This window comes from Diabrotica virgifera, chromosome 7 (assembly GCF_917563875.1).
Source record: "Diabrotica virgifera virgifera chromosome 7, PGI_DIABVI_V3a".
NCBI classification, from domain to species: domain Eukaryota; kingdom Metazoa; phylum Arthropoda; class Insecta; order Coleoptera; family Chrysomelidae; genus Diabrotica; species Diabrotica virgifera.
In genome coordinates this window covers 199,434,700-199,461,179 of record NC_065449.1, presented here as the reverse complement: position 1 = coordinate 199,461,179, position 26,480 = coordinate 199,434,700, and the positions used below count along the sequence as shown (strand labels likewise).

The following is a 26,480-nucleotide window of genomic DNA, read 5'->3' as shown; positions in this document are numbered from 1 at the left end:
AGAATTCGAATACCTAGGAGTGACTGTAACCAGTACTGGAAGGGAAGAAAAAGAAATAGATAAAAGATTATTGAAGGGAAGTCGAGTTGTGGGTGCCTTAAACACGATATTAAAAGCAAAAAATGTATCAATAAACGCGAAAATCAGAATGTATGAAACGATAATACGGCCCACAGTGTTGTATGCGAGCGAAACGTGGGTAATGAATCAACAAGAGGAGAAGAAGATACAGATATGGGAAAGGAAGATCCTGAGAAAAATTTTTGGAGGTATACAGATAGCGGAGAAAACCTGGAGGAGACGAACAAATGAAGAAGTAATGAGGATGTATGGGAGACCAAAAATAACGACAAAAATACGAGCCCAAAGAGTTAGATGGCTGGGACATATTACTCGAATGCCAGAAACTAGAAACGTCAAACGAATATTGAATGACAGAGCATTGGGAAAAAGGAGACGAGGTCGACCAAGGAAGAGATGGTTAGAGGCTGCAGAGAGGGATTTGGAAGAAATCGGGGTGAAGGACTGGAGAAAGAGTGCAGAGGACCGAACAGAATGGAGAAATATTATCCAGAATTTAGAAGCCGTAGGCCTATAAGGCCTGTTAGCGCTGTTATATATACTTATGTATTTTGGTAGGTTCAAGGTAGGTATCGGAGCCCGTATAACGACTAATAAATTTCGCAATCACTTGCGTCGTGCAAAGTGGCTATGTTCAAATATCATAACAAAATTTGATCAACTATTTATAAAACACTTACCAGTGAAATATTCTTTAGCTTTGAATAAGCGAGATCTGCGGCACTCATACTAGGCACAGTTTGATGAGCTTTCACATTGGCATGCAACAATCATCTCTTCTATGTAAATAAGTCCAAAAATATAATATGAAAACTATTTAAAAAGGCAGTATAACCATTAACTAACTTTTTGTTTGTTGTTTCTCTTCCTACAAATTTTAAAACGCAACAAGCATACATTATAACCAAACCATGCACAGTCCCACAGCTGTGCCACAGCTGCCATATTGGATAATTTTTGTCATGTCATTTGAACATCCAATCAGAACAAAGTTATAATGCGCATGCGCCCGGTCGCTAGGTTTTCCCATATAAAATTTCACCGTCATTACGCCCGTAAAGAAGTATAACTTCAAAAAACACCCTATGATTGTTACACCCGGTATAAAATGACCTTTACCTGTCTAGCAATAATAATATTACATCGATTTTGTTAAATAATAAGGTTGTAACATACTAAAAAAATCACTCGAATCGGACAACACGTTTAGGAAATTCGAGACTTCTAACGTGTACAATTCAGCAAGTGAGTTGATTATTTTGCTCTCAAGTGTAGATCAAAATTTTGAGTTATTCAAGATCAAAGATTTTAATTTTTCGTGAGAAAAATGCATGTTTTTAACAGATTTTTCATAAATAACTCAAAAACTATAAGATTTTACCAAAAAGTTATTACGTATTACCAAAATTGAAGTTAATAAAAAATGAAATAAACTCCTTACTGGAAAAACATTTTAATGTTAATACAGGGAGTTATAATAGGTAATTGAATGTATATTTTTTTCGGCGAGTACCCAAATCTAAGTACCTATTCAAGCTTAAATAACGGGAAAATGATGCATTTTATAGCATAACCTTATTAAACATTTGTCAAAGTACTTAGAAATATCTATAAAATGAGCCCCCGAACAAGTTGATAGCATTAAAATTTAAGCACCAAATATTTTTCAAAATATATCTTTTAAACATTTTTCCAAAAAAGTTATTGGTTTTTTTAAATAACGCCGTTAATATTTACGATATCAGGTATGCCTAAAAACCATTTGAAAGTTAATTTTAATGGCTATTAAACCCGTTGAATTTAATCTTTTAATCCCCTTACTTTTTTAAAAATAAAAGGTTGAATGGCCCCGGTTACATGGTTCTCGCAGCAAAATTTAAGCTTTAAACCTTTCTATCTCGGTTATTTTTTAGCCTACAGAAATAGTAAAAAGGTAAAATATTTGATACAGAAAAACTAAAATTTGGTTATTATACATATATCACTTTTCACGTATATTGAGTATTTTTGGAGTTATTATCAAAAGAAAATGAAGAGTACGATAATTTTAAATTATATCTTTTTTCAAAAATATGAATTCTAAACCGGTCAAAATTGTCGAAATCATTATATTTTACAGGTATATTTTATAAAATGTATTGTTTTCCCGTTATTTAAGCTTGAATAATTAGATTTGCGTACTCGTCGAAAAAATATACATTCAATTACCCATAACTCACTTTGAATTAACATTAGTTTAGTTCTTTAAGTGAGGAGTGTATTCAGATTTGTATTATCTTTAATTTTGGTAATAACTTTGGTAATAATTAAAAAATAAAATCTTTGATCTAATAACTCAAAAAGTATTGATTAATATTAATAACTTTATATAACAAATTTTGCTTAGAATTTATCTCTCTATCGATTTATGGTATTATCTAAAATATAATAATTTTTACCCATGAGAAGGGATGGCATCCACCACCACGGTAAAAGCGCAAGTTGGCATAATGTCACCTTTGTTCCTTGAGCTACCCAAGTAGCAATTTGTCGACGCGACAATGTTGTCTACCGCGTGGCAACGTTTTCTTACAACGTTGTTATTGCCTAGAAGACGACCCTATTCTGCACTGATTTGGTGGACGATTTTTGAGTTGTCTTGACGTTGCCTAGGCAACCTCCTGTTTAAGCAACATCGCTTCGTAACCGTTGCATAAGACAAGTGAAGCGACTATAAAAAGCACATGCGCGTGCAATGGTTGCTCAAGGAGTCAGACTAGTTATGTTTTTTTACCTATATTTTTAACACCTGTATGGTGAATGCGAATACCAAAAAGTAAACTGTTTTGACATTGTATTGGGTATTTAAATTTATATAAATACATAAAGGACTTATTACATTGATATGGCCCAAGATAGAATTGTGTGGAGAAATGCAATTAGGGAAGCCGACCCCGCATAGGGATAAGGCAAAGAGAATGATGATGATGACATAAAGGACTTATTACCTGATGTGAAATTTATAAACGCATCTCAGATTACCGTCAAATATGGATATTTCACCTTTAAAAAACACACGCGCTCCTTTTTTTATAACATTTTTGACAAAAAATATGCAAATTTAAAAAATCAAATTTTAATATAAAAGTCAAAATTTATGTTAAAGATGTTCTGTATAAATTTAATGTATTGATGGTGCTTTTAAAGGTATCAGAAAATGCCAGCATTTTTTATATTCTGTGTTTTCATTTTCTTTACATCCCAAAAATCTCAAGTAAAACCAAAATGGCGCATTAAACAATATTACCAATATTACTAAAAAATACCTTATTACCAACCTTAGACGGATAAGACAACTTAGAAGTCCAATCGCCAACCAAACCCGGCCGCGCCGACTATCAAAACCATTTTAGAACGCACCCTCTTATTAGGTGACAGAGGTCATGTGACCAGTGTCAAAAGTGTATCATTCTCCTTAACAGCGTTGCCACATTTAGTAGATTTCTACTTTTTTGGTAGATTTTTTATATTTTTTAAAAAATTCTAGTAGGCAATATTTTTTAGTAGATTTTTGGTATATTTCAACAGAATTTGATCCATTTTTTCGAATCATGAGGAAACTATAATAGGTATTTTTCACACAGTCACACTATTTTTTTTTTCATTTTTCACCTCTGTAACTCATTAACACATTCGCGGACACGCTGTCATTTTATACACGTATTCTTATGGAGTAAATGACTTCATATGAAGTCATGACCGCGATTGTGTTAAAATAAACATTATAGAAGTTTTCAGGGACTTTCGGTCCTCGGTAATAACGTAATCTTTCTTTCTGCGTTTAAATTTTTCAAAAATACTTATTAGTTTTCTAAGGATTCGCAAAAAATGAAAACATTTAATATACATTGAACATTTTAACAGACGACATTTTGCGCCTATCCCCTTAAGTTAGCTGTTGTTTTTATTATAAAAAATCCCAAATATATCCCAAAAATCCTTAAGTATATTTCAGTTTTTGATTTAGTAGATTTTAGCTAAAAAATGGTAATTACCAGTTGGTGGTTTGGAATAATTAGGTTTCCAATTTTGTGGAATTCCTCTTGGGACATTTAGGACGGATGTGCATATCACTGTATTACTGTATTTACATGGCCTAAAAAGAATCTCCTGATTTTGTGAAAACAAAACTACCGAAAGAGTAAAAACTGACCTGGCAACCCTGTCTGCCAAAGCTGATACAAAGATTAAAAGGTTATCAAATCTCAAATCTGCTGATAAAACAATGGAATGGAAACCAGCTATTAAAAAAACAAATAAACAGGTTGTTAAATAAATCGAAAATTTCCATCAAAATAAAATATATAATAATAAGAAAAAATAAGGTTATAAAGGAAATTCTTTTTCTCCTCTGGGCGTAAATTAGTTTAGCATTATAACATTTTTAAGTCGTTGCGATTGTTGAAAAAACTGAACTGTGATATGTAGTTGTCACAATGGTAATAAATTAGTTGCCCGTATAACTAAAACTAAAGGTATTACTTAACATTGTAACATCGTAATGTCAGTCGGGGTAGGGGACGTTGGCCGAAACAACTGAAAATACTCTTGGGCAACGTTGTATACAGTGCATTTGTTTGTACTGACAACCAATGCGTCGAAAAATTGCTACTTGGGTATCCTCTAACTACTCACCAATTTTCATGAAAATCGATGGAGGTTCAACGAAATCGGAGGTGAAAACCTTCAATGACTGCATTAAGTGGATTGAAAGATATTTTTCCTAATTTTGACATTGCTTTGCATATTTATTTGTGCATGTGCATCCCAATTGCCAACGGGCCGCTGAGAGGTGCTTTTCGAAAATATCAAGAATTAAAAATAATTTTCCATCAAGTATGACGCAAGAACGTGTTAACAATTTGTCTATTTTGTTAAGAAAAAAAATTTCTTTTGAAAAGTCTTTTTTTGAAAAGAATTCTCTGATGTGATCGAACTGGAGTGACGATTTTTTCTGTTATAGGTATATAAACATCGTAGTTTTAATCCATTTTTAGTGTATTCTTATTAAAATAAACATTTCTGCAATTTTTTTCGCAAAAATGGTAGGTACATGCTTGAAGGGCGGCTGCTAGAGAATTGCCTAAGGCGTCAATTGACCTAAACGCGGCTCTGACCGGCAGCCTGAATTTTAGTGGTTCAGAGAGAATCAAATATGCACTCTCTCATGAGAACCTAAGAAGGGTTGAAACTAATTAAGGTGCTTTTGGCGCTCCTTGAACTAACTAAAATAAGACATATTATATTATATTTTTATTTATTTTTGTAGAGGGAATGAGGGCTAGATGGACGGTCACACAGAAGATATATCCGTATATGATATCAATATTTTTGGTATATTTTACTACACTTTGTCTCTATCCCGGAATCACCTCGGAGGTAGTGAGTTGTCACATGGGCCAGTGGATGCCGATGCTAATGATGATTGACTTTAATTGTGCAGATGTAATAGGTGAGTGTTAGAGTGTACTTTGCATTAAGTACAGTGGAACCCCGATAAGTCGGCCCCCGATAACCCGGAAGTCCGGCTGACCCGGACCGATTTTCATCAGACAAACATTTCAACAATAAAAATGTATGTAATATAATATTTGAGAGATAATGTGTGTTTGTGTAATTTGAACTATACGATAGTAAAAATGACTCATGGCACACGGCGGCAGAGCGACGTTCATTGGCTCGGATTATCGGAAATAACAGGCACCTGTATTCCTTTATTTATTTCAAACTGTCTTAGCATTGTTCAAAAAAGACTAAAAGACTATTTAAAAAATTCTTTTTTAAACAATGGTCTTAATTTGCACTGTTCTTAAATAACTTAACATTGTTCTGATTGTGACCGTATTGTGTGTAGTAGGTACAGTCGTATTTTCGCTTCTGTTCTGTAATCGTGCTTCAGATAGGTTTGTTTACAACTGTTGAACAATACCTACTCTATACTCTATACAACTATACGTAATTTAGATGTGTACTGTGCATATATATTTCATGTTATTTCAATTATAACGGAGTTTATGTGTAAGAATACCGTATTTTATTAATTTTTACCATACTCTCCGGCTAACCCGAATTTTCGATAACCCGGATCGGCCGCGGTCCCGATTAATCCGAGTTATCAAGGTTCCACTGTAATTGCTTTTCTTATTATTGTGATGACAGTTAAATTTTATAGTCAATAGTTGTTAGATGTCGTAAAATTATACTCTTTAATTTTTTATAACAAGTTAATTAAGTCTTCTTATATTACACTTTGTACATCAACGTAGGCAGTTTTTTGTATTTACTATAAATAATGCCTGTAGAATGGCAGTTTTACTAATATATTTGGTCACGTAGGTATCTTTATTACAAGAATAAAAAACAGTTCAACGCTGTAAAAATAGGTGGCGCACACAATACTCCAGCTACAAAAGAGCTGATATGAATATTACGTGGCGCAAAGATTAATTTTCATTTTGATGGAAAATAAAATTATAGTTTTAATGCTACTACCGTTATAGGACTGGATCCCGCGTACCAAAAAAGTTTATTAATAGCAACCTGAAAATTTGTTAATAGCTTAACGGTGTCTAGCCGGACAAACTTTGATATACGGGAATATTGGAACAGGGAAAGTTTTAATTGTGGAACAGGTTAAAAATTTGGAAAGGTCATGGTTTTTTTTTTTCAAGGTACATTTTTTCATACAGGGTAGTGAGAAAGTATGGAAACACGGTAATTTCTCGGAAACCGCTTGAACGATTTTTGTAAAGTTTGGAGAGTAATGGTGTTCTAATGCGGCCGATATTATAGTGGTAATTACATTGTTGTCAAATCTTCCGTTTTTCTGGAAGTCTAATGAACTTTCTTATTTTAAATAGAACAACCTACAAATTTTTTGCGTTTGAAAGTCCTTAAGAAATACTGATTATTTTTTATGTTATATTCCCTATACCTAAATGCTATAATTTCGAAGTTATTGCTACATTTATTAAAAAAATAAATTTTTAACAAATTATAAAAATCAATTTTTGCGGCCCAGGTAGAAATTGTCGACTTTTTTGCGTCCCACCAATTCAATTTGATGTGAATTCTTAAAAGAATAACATATTCAAAATTTCAAAATAAAATTTTACCAAAACGTGGAAAATTCGGATGGCCCAGAAGCCTTGTCCGGGACGCCGGGACACGACTTCGTAATTCGGGCCAAGTCCCACATTTTTCGGGCTAGTTGGTCACACTAATCATGTATACTCTGGGCTAATTAGCAAAATACAAGGAAAAGTTATTTACCAGCAATTTTATTGCTGGAATCGAATCTTATTATTGTATGTATTAATAATATAGATATGCAAAGTCCGCAGATATGTGCTACTTTTTTATAAACAAAATGGCGCCCGAAAATCGTTTTTTTTTCAATTTTTGCTCTATAACTCCAAAGATTCTAACTTTAGACCAAAAACACCCAAATAAAACTTCACCGCAATTAAATTCTGCATAGAGACGTGTTTTTTCCGATTTACTTCGACGAAAACTTTCCCCGGAAAAAGCGGGTTTTTCCAACAAAATCTTTAATTTTCAACTAAACTTTTAGATAAGTAGTTGTTAATCAATAATTAAATAACTTGGTAACATAAAAGCCCTTTCCGTATATTTTATAATTCCAGAAGTCTATGGAAATTGAATGAACAGTTTAGCAACAATTAAAATGATAATTAAAAATTTACGGTCGCTATAATAACGACAATAATTGTGATGCATAAGAATAACTATGATTTTTTCATAAAAAGAACTATAACTATCTAATGTACTCTACAGAATTGAAATTGGACTATTTAAGCGGCCTCAGGAATATTTTAAATTTATAAACAATTTTTTGGTTTATAAACAATATCTCGGGAAATATTAAACTAAATTAAATTGTGAAAACGGTGTTCGAAAGACAGCGGCAGGATGCTTCTTTTAAAAGAAAAAACGTGTTTAATTATGACAAGTGGTTCCTGAGATACAACCGGTCAAAGTTGACCGGAATTTACGGCAAAGATATAGAATAGAATAGAATAGAAATATGGTTTATTGCCATGAAAAATTTTACAATTTTATCGACAAAGCTTATAAATAGTAAAAAAAAAAACAAAACAGTAACAATCCAATTTACTAAAATTACATAAATCGTCAATAAGTTAAATAAAATAAATAAATAAATCGAAGTTAAAACAGAAATAATCAATTGCAAAAATTTAAATAAATTGCAAATCCATAGTCTACCTAATAATTAATAAAAAAGGTTTAAAAGTTAAAAAGTTAAGCTGCTGCATATGACACCCAAATATAGATAAAAAAATAATAAAAATACTACTTGTGCAAAGGGTACTGTAATTTCTTAGTTATTGACTAAAATAATCTTCTACTGAATAATATGGTCTTTCAGACAGGTAGGCTTTTGTCAGTTTACGGAATTTGGGAAAAGATGGTGCAGATTTTAGTTGTAGGGGGAGATGGTTGTACATTTTTTTTTGCGGAATATAATATCGATTTCTTTACTAACTCCGAGGACGGGGTCGGCAAATAGACGTCAAACGAAGAATTTCTCGTGAAGTAGTGATGATTAGGTCTTGGTGGAAAGACATGTAGATGTTTACGAATTAAGCAAACAGTTTCTAAAATATACAAAGATGGAAGGGTTAAAATTCCGTGATCTTTGAAGTAACTTCTGCAGTGTGTTGTTCTTCTGAGGCCAAACAGATATCTTATAGCTCTTTTTTGTAATTTGAAAATAACATCGAATTGGGCAGCTGTACCAGAACCCCAAAAAGGAAGACCGTAACGAAGATGTGACTCGAACAAAGAAAAATATGTTATTTTGGAAGATGCTAAATTGAGTTCATTCGAAACAGATCTTATAGCATAGCAGGCTGAAGAGAGTTTCTTCCGTAACCAATCGATATGGAGGGACCATTTAAGGTTGCTGTCTAAAAAAAATGCCAAGAAATTTTACAGAATCAACGGTACTGATCTGGCTGTTATTAAGAAGTAAGGGTTGAAGAGCTCCTTTATAAGACAATGCTACTGTTTTATCTACGTTAAACGAGAGTAAATTTGAGTCAGACCAGGTTTTTATTGTAAGTAGATCAGAAGTTATAGTAGCATGAAGAGTTGCAATATTTGAGTTGCTCCAAGTGATACTGGTATCATCAGCAAAAAGAAAGATGTTTCCATCGATTTTTAAATTAGTGATGTCATTAATAAAGATAAGGAAAAGTAGAGGACCCAATACTGAACCTTGAGGTACCCCACATACAATGTTTTTGAGACTAGAGTCTTTATCATTTGCTCTAACCAGTTGTTTCCTATCTTCCAAGTAAGATTGGAACCAATCTAAAGAAATGCCTCTAATTCCGTAGAAATTTAGTTTTTTTATCAAAATGTTGTGATTTACACAATCAAAAGCTTTGGCATAGTCACAAAAAACGGTGGCAGTGCAAAGATTATTGTTCAGTGCTTGATATACCTCATGTAGTACAGAAAACATGGCATCAGTGGTGCATTTATTATTTAAAAAGCCGAACTGATTTTGTGATAAAATGTTGTTTTCAACTAGAAAGGACATAAGTCGGGCTTTTATGAGTCTCTCAATAATTTTGGAGAGTACCGGTAGTAGTGCAATAGGTCTATAATTGCAGGTATTAGATATTTCACCACCCTTATGAAGAGGAATAATGATGGCTGTCTTCAGGCACTCTGGAAATTTACTTTTCTCAAAAGAATCATTAATTAGTGAGATGAGGACTTCTAACACATTTTCTGGAAGATTAGAAAAAATTTTGATCGATAGACCATCAGTAGGTACTACAGGAAGATTTGTTTTTGATACTATTAATTGTTTGGATTAGTTCAGATTTAACGACTGGTTTTATAAAGAATGAATTCGAGACCTTTCTTGAATTAGGGAGATATGAAATGGGATCTTGTTGTGGCAAAATAGTTGATGTAATATTTTTACTCACATTAACAAAGTATTCATTTAGATTTTCAGGGTCTTTTGCAACACTTTTGGAGCTTCCCAGGCGGTTCTGGTAGTAGACTTTTTTAGCTGATTTTATAAGTTTAAGATAGGTTGCCCTGTACTTGATGATATATTCAGTGATAGAGACGTTGGTAGTAAATTTCTTGATATAGAGAAGAGAACGCATATTCTTGGAAGATATTCGGATACCTTTAGTAGTCCAGGGTTTGTGATGTTTTGGCTTAATTGCAATTAAAGGAAATGCTTTATTGAAGATACAAATAAGCTTATCTAAGAATTCACTGAAATTATTATTCACGTCCATGGCAGGAAAGCGCCACTCAGAGGTTAAGCATAAATTTTGGAATTTACGAAAGTTCCGGGTGGAAAAAATCCTGCCTAAACGTCGGGTTTTCCAGGAGGTTTGCTGGAGATATTAAACTTCGTATAAACTGCTTCATGATCAGATAGTCCAGCATTAATAATTGTAGAGTGGACATCAAGTGGTGAGAAATCTGAGACTGCATAATCAATTATGGTAGATGAAGTTTTTGTAATCCTTGTAGGAGAATCAACGTGCATTGTTAGACCATACAATTCAAATATGTTGACCAAGGATATTCGTGTAGCACAAGCAGCAGCATAATCAATGTTAAAGTCCCCGCATAAAATTTTTCTACTTTTATGGGGCAGGTCATCTAACAAATTTAGCAGGTTCTGAAAAAATAGTTCCACGGATATAAACAATAGGATCATAATTTTCAAACCATCACCTTTTTATTTTTGTCCTCTTTCTCCACACCAATTTTCATATCTTTAAAAGCCTCATAACATATATTATTATAATAAAAACTATCGATAATACGTGTGAAAATTGCCAAAAATAGCAAAATTCCAATCAAAAATTAGGTTGGAGAAAATGTAACCCTCAAAGTTCAAAATCGGTATACGTTAACAAAATGCATTTTCTCGGCTTCCCATGGAGCAATTTCCTTCATTCTTTTTTTGATCCCTAATAACTCGAGTAGAGCCATCGAACTAACGCATTATTAAATGGCAAACTTGCTTTTGTTTTGTTATAATAGATTAATTTATTTATAAGAACAGAAAATTACATATTTTTTTCCAGTTGTAGGCTTTTTTTAGATAAACTTACTACAAGTGTACCTTTTAAAGTTAAAAACGTAAATATTCTCATTTGAAAGCTGTATAATTATTTAAACAATTTTTATTTAAACAAATTAAAATATTGTGTTATAATAAATAAATTAATTTATTATAACAAAAAAAAAGCAAGTTTGACATTTAATAATGCGTTAGTTCGATGGCTCTACTCGAGTTATTAGGGAACAAAAAAAGAATGAAGGAAATTGCTCCATGGGAAGCCGAGAAAATGCATTTTTTTTAACGTATACCGATTTTGAACTTTGAGGGTTACATTTTCTCCAACCTAATTTTTGATTGGAATTTTGCTATTTTTGGCAATTTTCACACGTATTATTGATAGTTTTTATTATAATAATATATGTTATGAGGATTTTAAAGATATGAAAATTGGTGTGGAGAAACAGGACAAAAATAAAAAGGTGATGGTTTGAAAATTATGATCCTATTGTTTATATCTTTGCCGTAAATTTCGGTTAACTTTGACCGATTGTATCTCAGGAACCACTCGTCATAATTAAACGTTTTTTCTTTTATAAGAAGCGCCCTGCCGCTGTATTTCGAATACCGTTTTCACAATTTAATTTTGTTTAATATTTCCCGAGATATTCTATTTGTTTATAAGCCAAAAAATTGTTTATAATTTTAAAATATTCCTGAGGCCGCTTAAATAGTCCAATTTCAATTCTGTAAAGTACATTAGACAGATATAGTGTCTTTTTCTGAAAAAATCATAGTTATTCTTATGCATCATAATTATTGTCATTATAGTAACCGTAAATTTTTAATTAACATTTCAATTGTTGCTAAACTGTTCATTCAATTTCCATCGGCTTTTGGAATTATAATATATACGGAAAGGGATTTTAGGTTACCAAGTTATTTAATTACTGATTGACAACTACTTATCTAAAAGTTTAGTTGAAAATTAAAGATTTTGTTGGAAAAACCCGCTTTTTCCAGGGAAAGTTTTCGTCGAAGTAAATCGGAAAAAAACACGTCTCTATGTGTTTGGAATTTACTCGTTTCCTGTCGCTGATAATCGAAATAAACACTAGTGGACTGTATGATACTTGTAATTAATTGAAAGAGGTACAAATTACATAAAATACACTTCTTGGTTCGCGTATTCGTCTGTAGTCTGTTTTCTTGTCTACACTCTCAACAACATTAGTTCCCGAATTCTAGTTTTTAGGTGTCACTGAGGCGCGCGCGGTGTTGCCACCGTTGCCATTTTTTATAAAGGTTAAAAGTCCTAACATAGCCCCCCTTTTGAAGGGCACCTTCAAAAATATATACATAAAATATTGAATAGTAAAATATCTAAATACACAAAAAATAAAACAAACACAAATAATTGTCAATTGTTGATGTCTTCTTGCATTGGTAAAGGACACAAATGTCTTACTGAACGAGTAACTGATCCCTTCATGGTGGTTACTTCTGCTACTCTGGTTTCTCCATCTCTACCTTGACATAACTTAGTGATTCGTCCAGTAATCCATTGACAAGGAGGAACAGAATCATTTTTAATAAGAACCAGGGTTCCTAATCGAATTTTGCTAGCTGGATCCTTCCATTTGTACTGTTGATGTAATTGAGACATATATTGTTTGGAAAATTGACCCCAAAATTGCTGGTACAGCTGCTGCACATGTTGGAATCTGGTTAAGCGACAGCTGGCTATATTGTGAACGTCATACTCTGGCAATGACGTAAGAGGTCTACCAATTAGGAAATGGGAAGGTGTAATAGGAGATAAGTCATTAGAACTATTTGACATGTCAAACAATGGTCGTGAATTTAATATACCTTCTATCTGTACGATAAGGGTGTTAAATTCTTCAAATGTTACATTATTATTAATTAATATTCGTTTCAAATGATGCTTAGTGCTTTTAACTGCTGCTTCCCACAGCCCCCCATGATTAGGTGTATAAGGAGGAATGAAGATCCATTTTATTCGTAGCTCGCTTGTAGCCGTTTCAATAGAATTGTAATTTTTCTGTAAAAAATGTCCTAACTGTTTCAGATAATTGTTGGCTCCTACAAAGGTACTGCCGTTGTCTGAATAAATAGTACTAGGTATACCACGTCGAGCGGTAAATCTTTTTAAACTTGCTAAAAAATTCTCTTTTGTGAGGTCCGACACAACTTCTAAATGGACAGCTTTTGTGCAAAAGCAAATGAATAATGCCAAATAACATTTTAATAGTTTAGCTCCGCGCCCCTTTTTACTAAGAATATTAAAAGGACCTGCATAATCTATACCAGTCACATCAAATGGAAAATTAGGTTTAATTCGATTATTTGGTAGATTTGACATTGGACTTAAAAAGGGTGTAGGATTAAACTTGAAACAAGTCAAACAATTTTTGACAGTTTGTTTTGCTAAGACACGTCCTGCTATAGGCCAGTAACGTTGTCTTACTGATGCAAGCAATAATTGAGGACCTGGATGAAATAGTTGCTTATGTTTATACTCGAAAATTAACTTAGTAAAATAGTGTTTGGATAACAGAAGAATAGGATGTCTAGTATTGAACGATAAATACGTATTGTTGAGTCTTCCACCTACTCGAAGAATTCCTTTATTATCCAAAAATGGAGTTAATGAAGAAAGTCTATTATTTTTTGGAAGTTGCTTGCCCCTTTTGAAAAAGGATAATTCGTCAGCAAATGACTCTAATTGAGCTTGTTTGACGATACTAATATGGGCTTCATCTAATTCTGCAATAGATAAATTACCCGTACGTTTATTAGATTTATTTCTTAAATTGTAAATGAAACGTAAACAATAGGCTGTTATTCTTTGAAGTGTAATAAAATCTGAGTATCTAGTGATTAAATCTGACAATTGTACTGATATAACTTGAAACACTTTAGAAGTCTTTTTCAACTCTGTCAGTTCTGAAGTTTTTAACTTAAAATCCACATTAGGCCATTCTGACTGTGGCAATTGCAAAAACAGTGGTCCGTTCCACCAAATTGTATTGGAAATTAATTTTTCAGGCATAATACCACGAGATGCAATATCTGCTGGGTTACTTGAACTGTTAACATAATTCCAGGTAAATGTGTTGGACAACGATTGAATTTTGGATACTCGATTAGCAACGAAAACTTGTAATTTACTAGGATCCGTATGAATCCAACTTAGTGCTACCTGAGAATCAGACCACATGAAAATAGGAACATTGACTTGAATGGCTTCTGTTACGGTGTTTATTAGTTGTGCACCTAATAAACAAGCACAGAGTTCTAGTTTCGGAATAGTTACAAGTTTGATTGGTGCAACTTTAGTTTTTGAACACAAGAGATTAATGTGATATTGATTTGAATCATCGATGCTTCGAAGGTAAATGCACGCAGCATATGCAGCTTTTGATGCATCACAAAAACAATGAATATCAAGTAAAGTATTCGAGACAACTTTACGAGGAATAGATATCTGATTAAAAATATTAATATTATTTTGAAATTGTAACCAAGTCTGTTGCAAATCCAAAGGGATTGGAGTGTCCCACGAAATATGAAGAGTCCATAATTGCTGAATGAGCATTTTTGCAATAATAATAGACGGGCTTAACAGACCTAGAGGGTCATATATTTGCGCAATATTCGATAGAATATGTCTTTTAGTAAATGGTTCGTGACTACGTAATTTGTTTATGTTAAAGGTAAACGAATCAGAAGAATTTAGCCACTGGACACCTAATGTTTTACAACTATCGTGATCTCCCAAATTTAATACTGAATTTGAGACATCGGATTCTTGAAAATCTGTAATTACTTGCTGATCATTTGAAATCCATTTTCTCAGAATAAAATGAGCTGATTTGAGCATATTGTAAATAGATTTGCATCTTTCTTGTAGTTCGCTTAGATCATTAGATCCTGTTAATAAATCATCAACATACATATCATTTAAAATTGTGCTAGAAGCTAATGGAAACTTGTCTAAATTGTCTTCAGCTAATGTTCTGATACATTTAATTGCTAAATAAGGTGCTGATCTAGTGCCATATGTGACAGTATTCAGTTGATAAATAGAAAATTCTTCATTATTATTTTCACGCCAAAGAATTTGTTGTAAATATTTATGTTCTGGATGTATGAGTATCTGTCTGTACATTTTAGAAATATCTGCTGATACAACATATTTATAAATTCTGAATCTTAACAAAATGTTTAAAATATCGTTTTGCACTTTAGGACCTACATATTGAAGGTCATTAAGAGAATATCCTGATGAGCTCTGGCAGCTTCCATCAAAGACAGTTCTAAGTTTTGTAGTTACACTAGACTCTTTTAATATACCATGATGTGGTAAAAAATAGGAATGTTCTGAATTAATAGAAATTTTACTCATATGACCTAGGTTTTCATATTCATGAATAAATTCAAAATAGAGTTGTTTAAAATAGGAATTGGAGAATTTTGATTCTAATGACTTAAATCTTTTAATAGCTGTTTGCTTTGAATCACCTAATAGACTAGGAGAATATTTTAATGGTAATTTTACCACGAATTGTCCATTCTCATTACGAGATGTGTCTTGTTTAAATAAAGATTCGCAAATGAGATCGTCTTGAGACAGAAATTCATTCTTGGTTTGAACATCCTCTAGTTCCCAAAACTTTTTTAATTGATCATCCTCAGGGATGTGTACTTCAACAAAATTGCATACATATTTATCTGAATTAATTGGAACTGTACCTGTTACAACCCAACCTAAATGAGTATTGATTAGTAATGGAAGATTTTTACCTAATGATATTTTATCTTGCAATATAAGATCCCAAAAAATGTGAGCGCCTAATAACAAGTCAATTTCTTTAGGACAATTGAATTCTGGATCTGCTAAATTAATATTGTGAGGTAATCGAATATTATTCATATCAATAGGATAAGCAGGTAATCTACTTGATATAACGGGTACTACAAGACATGATATACTAGAATTGAAATCTGAAAATTGTGAAGATATTTTTAATGAACATTTTTTACTAATGTTAGAAGAACGCTGACTAATACCAGTAATTGAACAGTTTGTATCAGTTAATTGTAGTTTTAATTTATTGCAAAAGCGTTCGGTGATTAAATTCATTTGTGCACCGCAATCAAGTAATGCTCGGCACTTATGAAACTTACCATCTTGGTCTTTAATATTACACATAACTGTAGCTAATAAAACTTGACTCTCATTTTTTGCAAAATTTATACTTATTTGCTGTTCTACACCATCATTTCTATGATCAAAAGTACTAGGTGAACTTACTTGATGATTAGTGTCACGAATTGAAACTTCTGCATAATCTTTATGAAGCAACGTGTTATGTTTGTGAGTCTTACAAACAGGACATGGACCAAATTTACAATTTCTCTTATCATGACCACTTAATAAACAATTTTCGCATAATTTAAGTTTTCTAACTTCCCGAAACCTCTCTTCGACTGATAACGCTTTAAAGGTGGGACATTTATAAATTGAATGTTCCTTTCTACAAAAATTACATCGGTTTTTAACCGCAAAGTGCACTAGATTGTTAGATCTGTTGTGATACTTATTTGAACTTGAAGACTGTGATTTAGCCGTTTGAGATTCATCCAAACTTTGTAGTATGTCCGTCTTATTTTTTAAAAAATTGATAAAATGTTCTAAAGTAGGCAAATCGTTTGCAACCTTAGTTTCTTTCCATTCGCGTATAGTATTTTTCTGGAACTTGTTGATTAAGATATGTATCATAAATGAATCATATAACTTTTCTTTTGGTACGTCTATACCTTCCAAGGAAGTTAAATGTTTGGATATCTCGTCTAACATATTTCGAAAACTAGCATAATTATAATTATCTTTTTGCATCATGGTTAAATTTAGTAATGATTTAAAGTGGCTGTCTATTAAAAACTGTTTTTTATCGAACCTATCGCATAATAAATCCCAGGCTTTCTGAAATGGTTGATCTACGCTCTCTAAACCTTCAATACAACTGGCTGCGTACCCTTGCAAAGAAGCCTTCAAGAAATGAAACTTCTGCCCATCACTAAGGGATGCATTATTCGCAATGGTCGCATTGAAGCTATTTTTGAAACTAACCCAAAATTGAAACTCCCCAGAGAACGTTTGCAATTTTATTCTCGGTAATAGGACATTTTGCAGGGGATCACTCACTGCTTTAAATTCACTAGATTGACCTAATTGACCGTATTGTACATTATTACTGTTTACCGCTACCGGTCTTAAAATGGTTTTTAAATATGCTTGTGCCGCATAAAATCGATTTTCAAACTCCTCTCTTTCTGAATAGTGCTCCGGTAATTGACCCTCAGAACATTTCTTTTCTATCTCTGTTTGAACTATATCAAAATCATTTAGTAAGTTTATATGATTATCATATCTAAATTGAACATCTTGAATATCAAAGTCACCCTTGTCTTTTGTTTTAGTAATGAATTTCTCTAGCAAAGTTAACTTTTGTTTATTTGTTCCACGAAGTCTAACTAAATCTTTTAAATCGTCTACTACTACTACTTCATTTGAGGTCGCCATCTTAGTAAATAAAATTGATAAAATCGACAAATGGGTACTTATAATTTAACTATGGATTATTATTGAAATTAAATATCAAAACACATATATAATTGTACACAAATATCGCAAACAGAAGGTAATATCATTTAACTAGATTGATATTGATAGAATTGCATAAAATCGTTTATAATTATTGTCAAATAAACCAACGAATTATAAAATGATCGGTTAAGAATGAAATATATAAAAATGGAAGGATCTGACCTTTATTTGCAGTGGTCCTGATGAATAGCTGTCGCTTGTCGCGTACCTTGCTGTACGTACTTCTCTTTCGCTGAATTGGGCCACTGGAAATGACACTAGAACTTGGAACTTGGTTAGCGTCTACTAGTTTTTGGCGCTAATATTGCCTCATGCCGGCTAATAGATAATAAATTCGGCTCTTTTGACCAAAATGTTTGGAATTTACTCGTTTCCTGTCGCTGATAATCGAAATAAACACTAGTGGACTGTATGATACTTGTAATTAATTGAAAGAGGTACAAATTACATAAAATACACTTCTTGGTTCGCGTATTCGTCTGTAGTCTGTTTTCTTGTCTACACTCTCAACAACATTAGTTCCCGAATTCTAGTTTTTAGGTGTCACTGAGGCGCGCGCGGTGTTGCCACCGTTGCCATTTTTTATAAAGGTTAAAAGTCCTAACACTATGCAGAATTTAATTACGGTGAATTTTTATTTGGGTATTTTTGGTCTAAAGTTAAAATCTTTGGAGTTATAAAGCAAAAATTTAAAAAACACGATTTTCGGGCGCCATTTTGTTTATAAAAAAAGTAGCACACTATCTGCGGACTTTGCATATCTATATTATTAATATACACAATCATAAGATTCGATTCCACCAATAAAATTGCTGGTAAATAACTTTTCCCAAAAATGGCCTATTCTCCGATAATCAGCCCAGACTAGTATCATGTTTTAGTTACTTTGCCTGGGGTGATTGCGGGATGGATCGAGAGCTCTACGGTTGCCATATGTGTTCCCAAGCGTGGATAAAATGTGGGGGTGATTGAAAAGGTTAGCAATCTGGCAATCGTAAAAACGAATGCTGCTCAAAGAAACAATGTAAAGCTTCGGAACCGAATTGATAATTTGAAATACTGATAATAGAAAAATATCCAAATTCCAGATCTGAACTCCTATAATATTTAGTAGAGTGATTCCACGATTACTGTTATGTAGTTCTTTTGGTCACTCTATTTAACCTTTTTTGTATTGACTTATATATAGACACTAAATCCGGATGAACAAATTAAAACTCGTATAGAAATTGTAAGAGGAGCATTTATGAAACTTAGATCTATTCTGAGCAACTCTCAGCTGAATTTACAACTAAGTGTACATGTGTATCCTGTATTACTGCATGGATGTGAAACCTGGATCATAAAGGTTAACATGATGAACACACTAGAAGCCTTCGAGATGTGGTCATATCGTAGAATGCTCAAAATATCTTGGGTTCAACGCATTTCAAACAGAGAAGTCTTGAACAGAGTAGGTCAAGGCGAAGGTGACTTAATCAAGATGATAAAAAAGAGAAAACTTGAATATCACGGGCATATAATGAGAGGTAGCAGAGCAGATACAGGATGCTGCAGTTAATACTCAATGGAAAAGTCGACGGAAAAAGAGGAATTGATAGTAAGAAATATTCATGGCTCCAAAACCTTCATCAATGGACTGGCTTATCAGCAGATCAACTATTACATGCCGCACAAGATCGAGAACGATATCGGCAAATTGTCATGGAAGCTACCCACGCCTTAAATTTGGGCACGGTACTTAAAGAAGAAGAAGTATTGACTTATTACACATAACATAAAGCTCACACAATATTGCTTCTGATTACATTTTATCATACACAATGTTATATCCCTTTTCCAGGTAAACTTATGGCATCCACTCGTTATTGGACCGGGTCCCGTTTGCTAAAATGCTCTATAGCAAGACTGATGATCATTCCCGCCATGGCATTATGCGCTATGCCTCCCATTACAAACTTTGGATTTCTCAGCAGTGATCTCTTGGCTTTTGGGTATTCCATTCTCTTAGGATTAACAAACGGAGTACTTGGCAGTGTGCCGATGATACAAGCGCCCACCAAAGTCCCCAGATGTTATCGTGAACTTGCTGGTAAGTATTAGTAACATAAATGATAGGAAAATATTCCCATACTTAGGTTGAAGCCCTACAGCATTTATTCCCTCTAAGGAGGAAATTCACTCATTCCAGATATCTTGGTTATCGGAAAGATTGAGCTCTGAGGGTTCTTCCGACTATCTTCCACTTTTGTAAACTATCTGTGGCGAGCAATACCGTTATTTATATGGTATTATAAAGACACTCACCAAGTTCAAGCTCTTTGTTGTTTTCTAGAAGATTCTTCAGAATGATACAAGTAATTGTGGGAATTATCAGTGGGATCTGGACGCGATCAATTCTCTGGTACTTTTTTTTTCAAGATATGTCTATTTTTTGTTATCGGCCTATTATGTGTTACTGATCTCAATACGAGAAAAACAATGTTGTTCTGAAGCGATTTCCTTGTGGCATTTTTATAATCAACTATTTATAATGGGAAATAAACCACCATTTTACCAAAAAAATATTTTATTAACCTTTCGAAGCCCAAATCGGGTTTCGTTGTCAAAATACAAAATACTACTATAGTATTTTGTATTTTGACAACGAAATCCGATTTGGGCTTCGAAACGTTAATAAAATCTTTTTTTTTTTTGTAAAATTGTGGCTTATTTCCCATTATAAACAGTTGACGAGAAAAACAAAGTACATGGTAATCAGTAAGCGCAAAATATTAGATACACGGCTTTTGGTTAACCAATAACCAATTAACAGGGTGGACAGCTACATATATCTTGGTACTAACATAAACAGTCAATGGGATTACTCTACCGAAATAAAACAACGCACAGGAAAAGCAAGATCAGCGTTCGTAACGATGAAGTTTTTTTTCAGAAGTCAGGATTTACCACTTGGTACCAAAATATGTAGGGTGAGGCAGATAACTGGCCTATTAGAAATATCTCGAGAACTAAAGGCAACAGAATCATGAACATTGGACTAAAGGGGTTTTGAGGGACGATCTATTAAATGAAAATATTTTCATCTCTTTGCAACTTCCGGTTATACTGGAAGTTGCTTATAACTTGGTTTTTTTAATGGGACACCCTGTATGTTTTTACATTTTTGGATTCTCCTCAATATCTTATTTTTTAAAATATGAGACTTTGTAATATTATACAGGGTATTTTAAAATATATTTACGTTTTTTTGTTAATTTCGTAGTAATATTGACACCCCGTAGAATTGTAATAGTTTGATATTAAAAACTCTGCTTACGTTCAAGTGATTTTTAATATAGTCTATTATTGTTAAGAATCATTAGTATAGCTAATTTCGAAATTTTAGTATACAGGGTTGGTCGAAACTCAAAATGAATATTTTCTGAGATTTCTTAAATAGAACACCCTGTATTTTAGTATTGTAATGAAATGATATTTCATAGTACTTTTTTATTTTATAAGTATTCCCTATACCTAACTGCTTTAATTTGTGAGTTATTGGTGATTCAAGCTAAACATTAATTGCAAAAAAAGTACGTAAAATTTTATTAGGTTGGCCTTGAAAATATTCAATCACAAATAATTTTTCAGAAATAAATACATATTAATCCAGACTGATCCTTAAAATTACCAATAATGGTTTAGCTATCAAAATACCTACTTAGTTAAGATTGTTGGTGCGACTAACAATTAAGCACAATTTAAAGCAGTTAGGTATAGGGAATGCTTAAGAAATAAAAAAGTACCATAAAATATCATTTCATTATAATACTAAAATACAGGATGTTCCATTTAAGAAAACTCAGAAAATACTCAATCCGAGTTTCGACCAACCCTGTATACTAAAATTAAAAATTTAGCTATACTAATGATTCTTAACAATAGTAGACTATATTAAAAATCATTTGAACGTAAGTAGAGTTTTAGTTGTCAAACTGCTACAATTCTACAGGGTGTGAATATTGCTACGAAATTAATAAAAAAAACGTAATTATCTTTTAAAATACCCTGTATAACATTACAAATCATCATATTTTAAGAAAGAAGACATCGAAGAGAATCCAAAAATGTAAAAATATACAGGGTGTCCCATTAAAAAAACGAAGTTATAAGCAACTTCCGGTATAACCGGAAGTTGCAAAGAGATGAAAATATTTTCATTTAATAGATCATCCTTCAAAACCCCTGTATTCCAATTTTCATGATTCTGTTGCCTTTAGTTCTCGAGATATTTTTAATAGGCCAGTTATCTGCCTCACTCTGTATATCATCATAAGCTATCTATTTCCTACCTTATTATAAGGAGTAGAGGCCTGCACCTTCCTGAAGCTACTTTAAGAAAACTGGAAGCTCCAATTTTCTGAAATGTAGTATTAAAGACGAATTTTAAGAATTAATATAAAAAGTAGATAATGGAGTAGAAGCTCCAACTATAGAGGAAGTTGTCGAAGCTATTAAGACCCATAAAAACAATAAAGCTCGGGAGTTGACGAAATACCAGCAGAACTGTATAAGGTAGGTGGCGACCACCTAGCAAGTCACATCCACGCGCTCATCACAGACATATGGCAAGAAGAGAAAATACCCGACGACTCGAAGAAAATTATAGTGTGCCCGATCTATAAAAAAGGAGACAAACTCCAATGCAAAAACTACCGTAGAATCTCTCTACTATGTACAGTTGTACAGCATATAAAGTCCTCACGTATATTATAAACCAGCCGCTCCAACCACTAGCAGAAAATATTATTGGAGAGTATCAGACTGGCTTCCGACGGGGAAGATCGACGCTGGATCAAATATTTACAGTCAAACAGATCTTGAGCAAATTATGGGAACACGATATTGTTGTTTACAACGTGTTTGTAGACTTCAAACAGGCATACGACTCAGTCAAAAGGAACAAACTATACTATATATTGGCTGAATTGGCAATACCACATCAGCTCATTAAAACCACAATGGATGAAACTCAGGCATGTGTACGAATACAAATCCACCGAACAGACTTTTTCAAAATTACGCAGGGACTAAAGCAGGGAGATGGGCTGGCCCCAACATTGTTTAACCTGGCACTGGAGTATGCGGTTAGGCAAATGCAAACTGGACGAGGAAACCTACTGGCCAACCGAACGGTTCAATTGGCTGCTTATGCCGATGATATTAATATTATGAGTAGAACATCAACAGGAGCACAGGAAACATACGCAGAGCTAAAAACAAAAACAAAAATGCTACTTCTGGAAATTAACACAGAAAAAACAAAAATAATGACTCAGACGAGAAGAAATATAGTCCCACAAAACATTATACATGAAGATGACATTGAAACGGGTGGAAAGTTTACATACCTGGGAGTAGAAATATATGCCGACGGATCAGAAGTTGGAGAAATACGGAAGAGAATAACGCAGGCAAACAGAGCTTATTTTGCCCTCTCCCATATATTTCGGTCTAAAAGTGTCCACCGCAATACAAAGATGAGAATCTATAAAACTTTAATTCGACCAATATCATGCTATGGCAGTGAAGCCTGGGTCCTGAAAGAAACATCCAAAAACAAACTCGACACATTCGAAAGGAAAGTGCTGAGGAGAATACTAGGACCTGTGAGGGAAAACGGAATTTTCAGAAGTCGATACAACAACGAATTTTATCAACTTTATAAGGAAGCACCCCTGTTAGACATGTGATAAGAATGGGAGAGGATAGGCTACCAAAAAGAGCACTGAATGCTACTGAGAAAGTGGTTCAATACATCTACATATGGACTATTCGGAATAGCAGCTAGCAAAGTTAGGATAGCTATGCTGATCGCCAACATCCGGAGATGATAGGCAACGTAAGAAGAAAAAGATGAGTCACTGGTTAGTTTGTAAGGTGTGTCGTAGCAAAGCTTTTAGTTATCATTGTTAAGGATATTGCCAGCAATATATTGTTCAGAAAAGTGGTTGGTTTGGGAAAGTTTTTAGCTATCTTTTGATGGAATATCTTTCTCAACGAGTTATGCCTTTTTATATTCAATTTCAGAAAATACCTGGCAACTCTTAAAAATATTTTGGATAGTTTCTTGTTCTTAACATCCATAGGACCTTTTATAATATATTTTAAATAATTTTTGGTTGAATTAACAGACTTTAAATTAATAGAAAATAGGAAACTCTCTGTTTCCTGAAACATATTTCATGATTTCAATTAACAGTTAGACTCAATATTATCAACATATTCCTGTCTGACCCTGACCTCGTTGAGATGATGCTCACGCAGCGGATAGTAAGGCTAATTTCTTGTTTCCTGATCTTCCATGTGCCATCTACTGCGCAGATTGTGCGATGTAAAGTAGATGTCTCAGTCTGCTACTAGAAATAAGTTCTTATTTGTTATTAATAAAATATTATTATTATTTTGTGTAATTTCAGGAAACATGATGACGCTGTACTACATGTGTGGTTTGGCAACAGGATCCCTTGGAGCGTACGCCTTGGAAAAAATTCTAAGACCCGCCAAGATGCAGCGGTATTGCGATTATAGGGCTGACAGGTATACCAGAATAGATATGTCCAGAGCTTTCACGAATCCAAACGTAACCGATCTCACAACATTTAGTACGGAATCTTCTTCTTCTATATTGGTCTCAACTATATTGTCTTCTTTATCCACTATGAACTTCACAGAATCTTTATAAATATATTTTTGTTAGACGATATTATTCCTTTTTGATTGAGTTGTTAAATGTATACATTAAATGTTTTATGTTGAATTATGTTTTGTTTTTGTTTTGTTTTTTTTTTTTTTTTTTTTTTTTTTTTTTTTTTTTTTTTTTTTTTTTTTTTAGTATCCCGAAATAACCAAAGTACGTGCCTCCTAGCGGCGGGATACGGGCAACAATACATTGGCTTATAGGGCAGTCCTTACAGTAGGGATCCTGGCCTATACAGAAAAATGCAGGCGGGTGTGGGGTAATACTGCACTTTGGTTGCATTGGTGGTGTATTGGCTAAACGTGCAGGGCAGGGTATGGTGCTGATAGAAAAGGCATTCAGGCATCAAATATCCAAAAATCTTTTCAGGCCATAATAATGAAAAGACCTTCTCCAAACGCAGTAAAAACTTATACTGAAATGATGGCATCTCCTGAGGTAAAATGTTCCGGAAGTAAAATGAGCCTCCGTTCGGATCTCCGGGTGAGGACTATCTCAGGGGGAACACCATTGCAGGTTAGAAAAATCAGGATAGGGTCTTGGAATCTTGGTAGTCTTACAGGTAAGAGTCTGGAGTTAGTGGATGCGCTCAAACGAAGAAGAGTTCAAATTGCTTGTATTCAAGAAACTAGGTGGAAAGGACAAAGGGCGAAAGAACTAGGTGAAGGATACAAATTGTGGTATGTAGGGAGTAGTAACACTAGAAATGGAGTTGGTATAATTGCTGATAGTGAAATGAAAGATAACGTAGTAGAAGTTGTAAGAACGAGTGATAGAATGATGTCAGTGAAATTTGTAATTGATAAAGAGGTATTGAATGTTGTTTGTGTGTATGCTCCCCAAACAGGTCTGGGTGAGAATGAAAGAAGAGCTTTCTATGATCAATTAGGAGACGTACTGAGTGATATTCCAGCAGAGGAGAAAGTTATAATAGGAGGTGATTTCAATGCACATGTGGGCCAAACCAAGACAGGATATGAAACAATACATGGGGGATTAGGCTTTGGAACTAGAAATGAAGCTGGAGATGACATGCTTGAATTAGCAACAGCATTGGATATGGCGATTGTTAACACATTCTTTAAAAAGAGAGAAACTCAACCTATTACCTACAAAAGTGGACAACATCAATCCCAAATAGACTACTTCATGATAAGGAAAGAAGACATACGTGAATGCAAGGACTGCAAGGTAATAGTGAGTGAGACAGTAAGCCAACAACATAAGCTGCTTGTTCTGGACATCGAAGTAAAAAGCGAAACTAAAAAAAAAATATCGGAGAGGACCACAAAAAATCAAATGGTGGCTGCTGAAAGATGAGAAAGAAGGTCTATTCAGGAGAAGAATAGTAGAAAAAATATGTTGGAACATGAAAGGAAGCCCTAATACAATTTGGAGAAAAATGGCCAGTAGTATAAGAGAGACTGCTATTGAAATACTTGGGAAAACGTCAGGAAAAAAGTTTGAGGATAAAGAGACTTGGTGGTGGTCAAACGAAGTACAAGGAAAAATAAAAGAGAAGAGAAAATTATATAAAAAGTGGCAAGAAACCAGATCCGACACAGATCTTCAAAACTATATGGTGGCGAAAAAGGAAGCGAAAGGAGCAGTAGCAAAAGCCAAAGCAGAAGCGTATTCAAACCTATATGATCAACTTGAGACCAGGGAAGGCGAAACGAAGATATATAAAATAGCCAAACAGAGAGCAAGGAAAGCAAAAGATTTTAATCAGATTAGATGTATCCGAGATGAAAATAATAAAATACTAGTTCACGAAAGGGAAGTCAAAAAGAGATGGAGAAAGTACTTTGACAGCTTATTAAATGAAGAAT

The 26,480-nt window shown here is 33.5% G+C and overlaps 1 protein-coding gene across 2 annotated transcripts in view; it reads left to right on the top strand.

Moving 5' to 3' along the window:
- Positions 1–24,708, top strand: part of LOC114327113 (equilibrative nucleoside transporter 4) — a 70,011-nt gene extending 45,303 nt beyond the window's left edge. For both annotated transcript variants that reach the window (XM_050655329.1, XM_028275615.2), the window contains 3 exons: positions 5,390–5,572; positions 19,750–19,998; positions 24,368–24,708. In XM_050655329.1, coding sequence (XP_050511286.1) covers positions 5,390–5,572; positions 19,750–19,998; positions 24,368–24,633 — 698 coding nt within the window. In that variant the 3' untranslated portion in view covers positions 24,634–24,708. The remainder of the gene's footprint in view (positions 1–5,389; positions 5,573–19,749; positions 19,999–24,367) is intronic.
- The last annotated feature ends 1,772 nt before the right edge of the window (positions 24,709–26,480 follow it).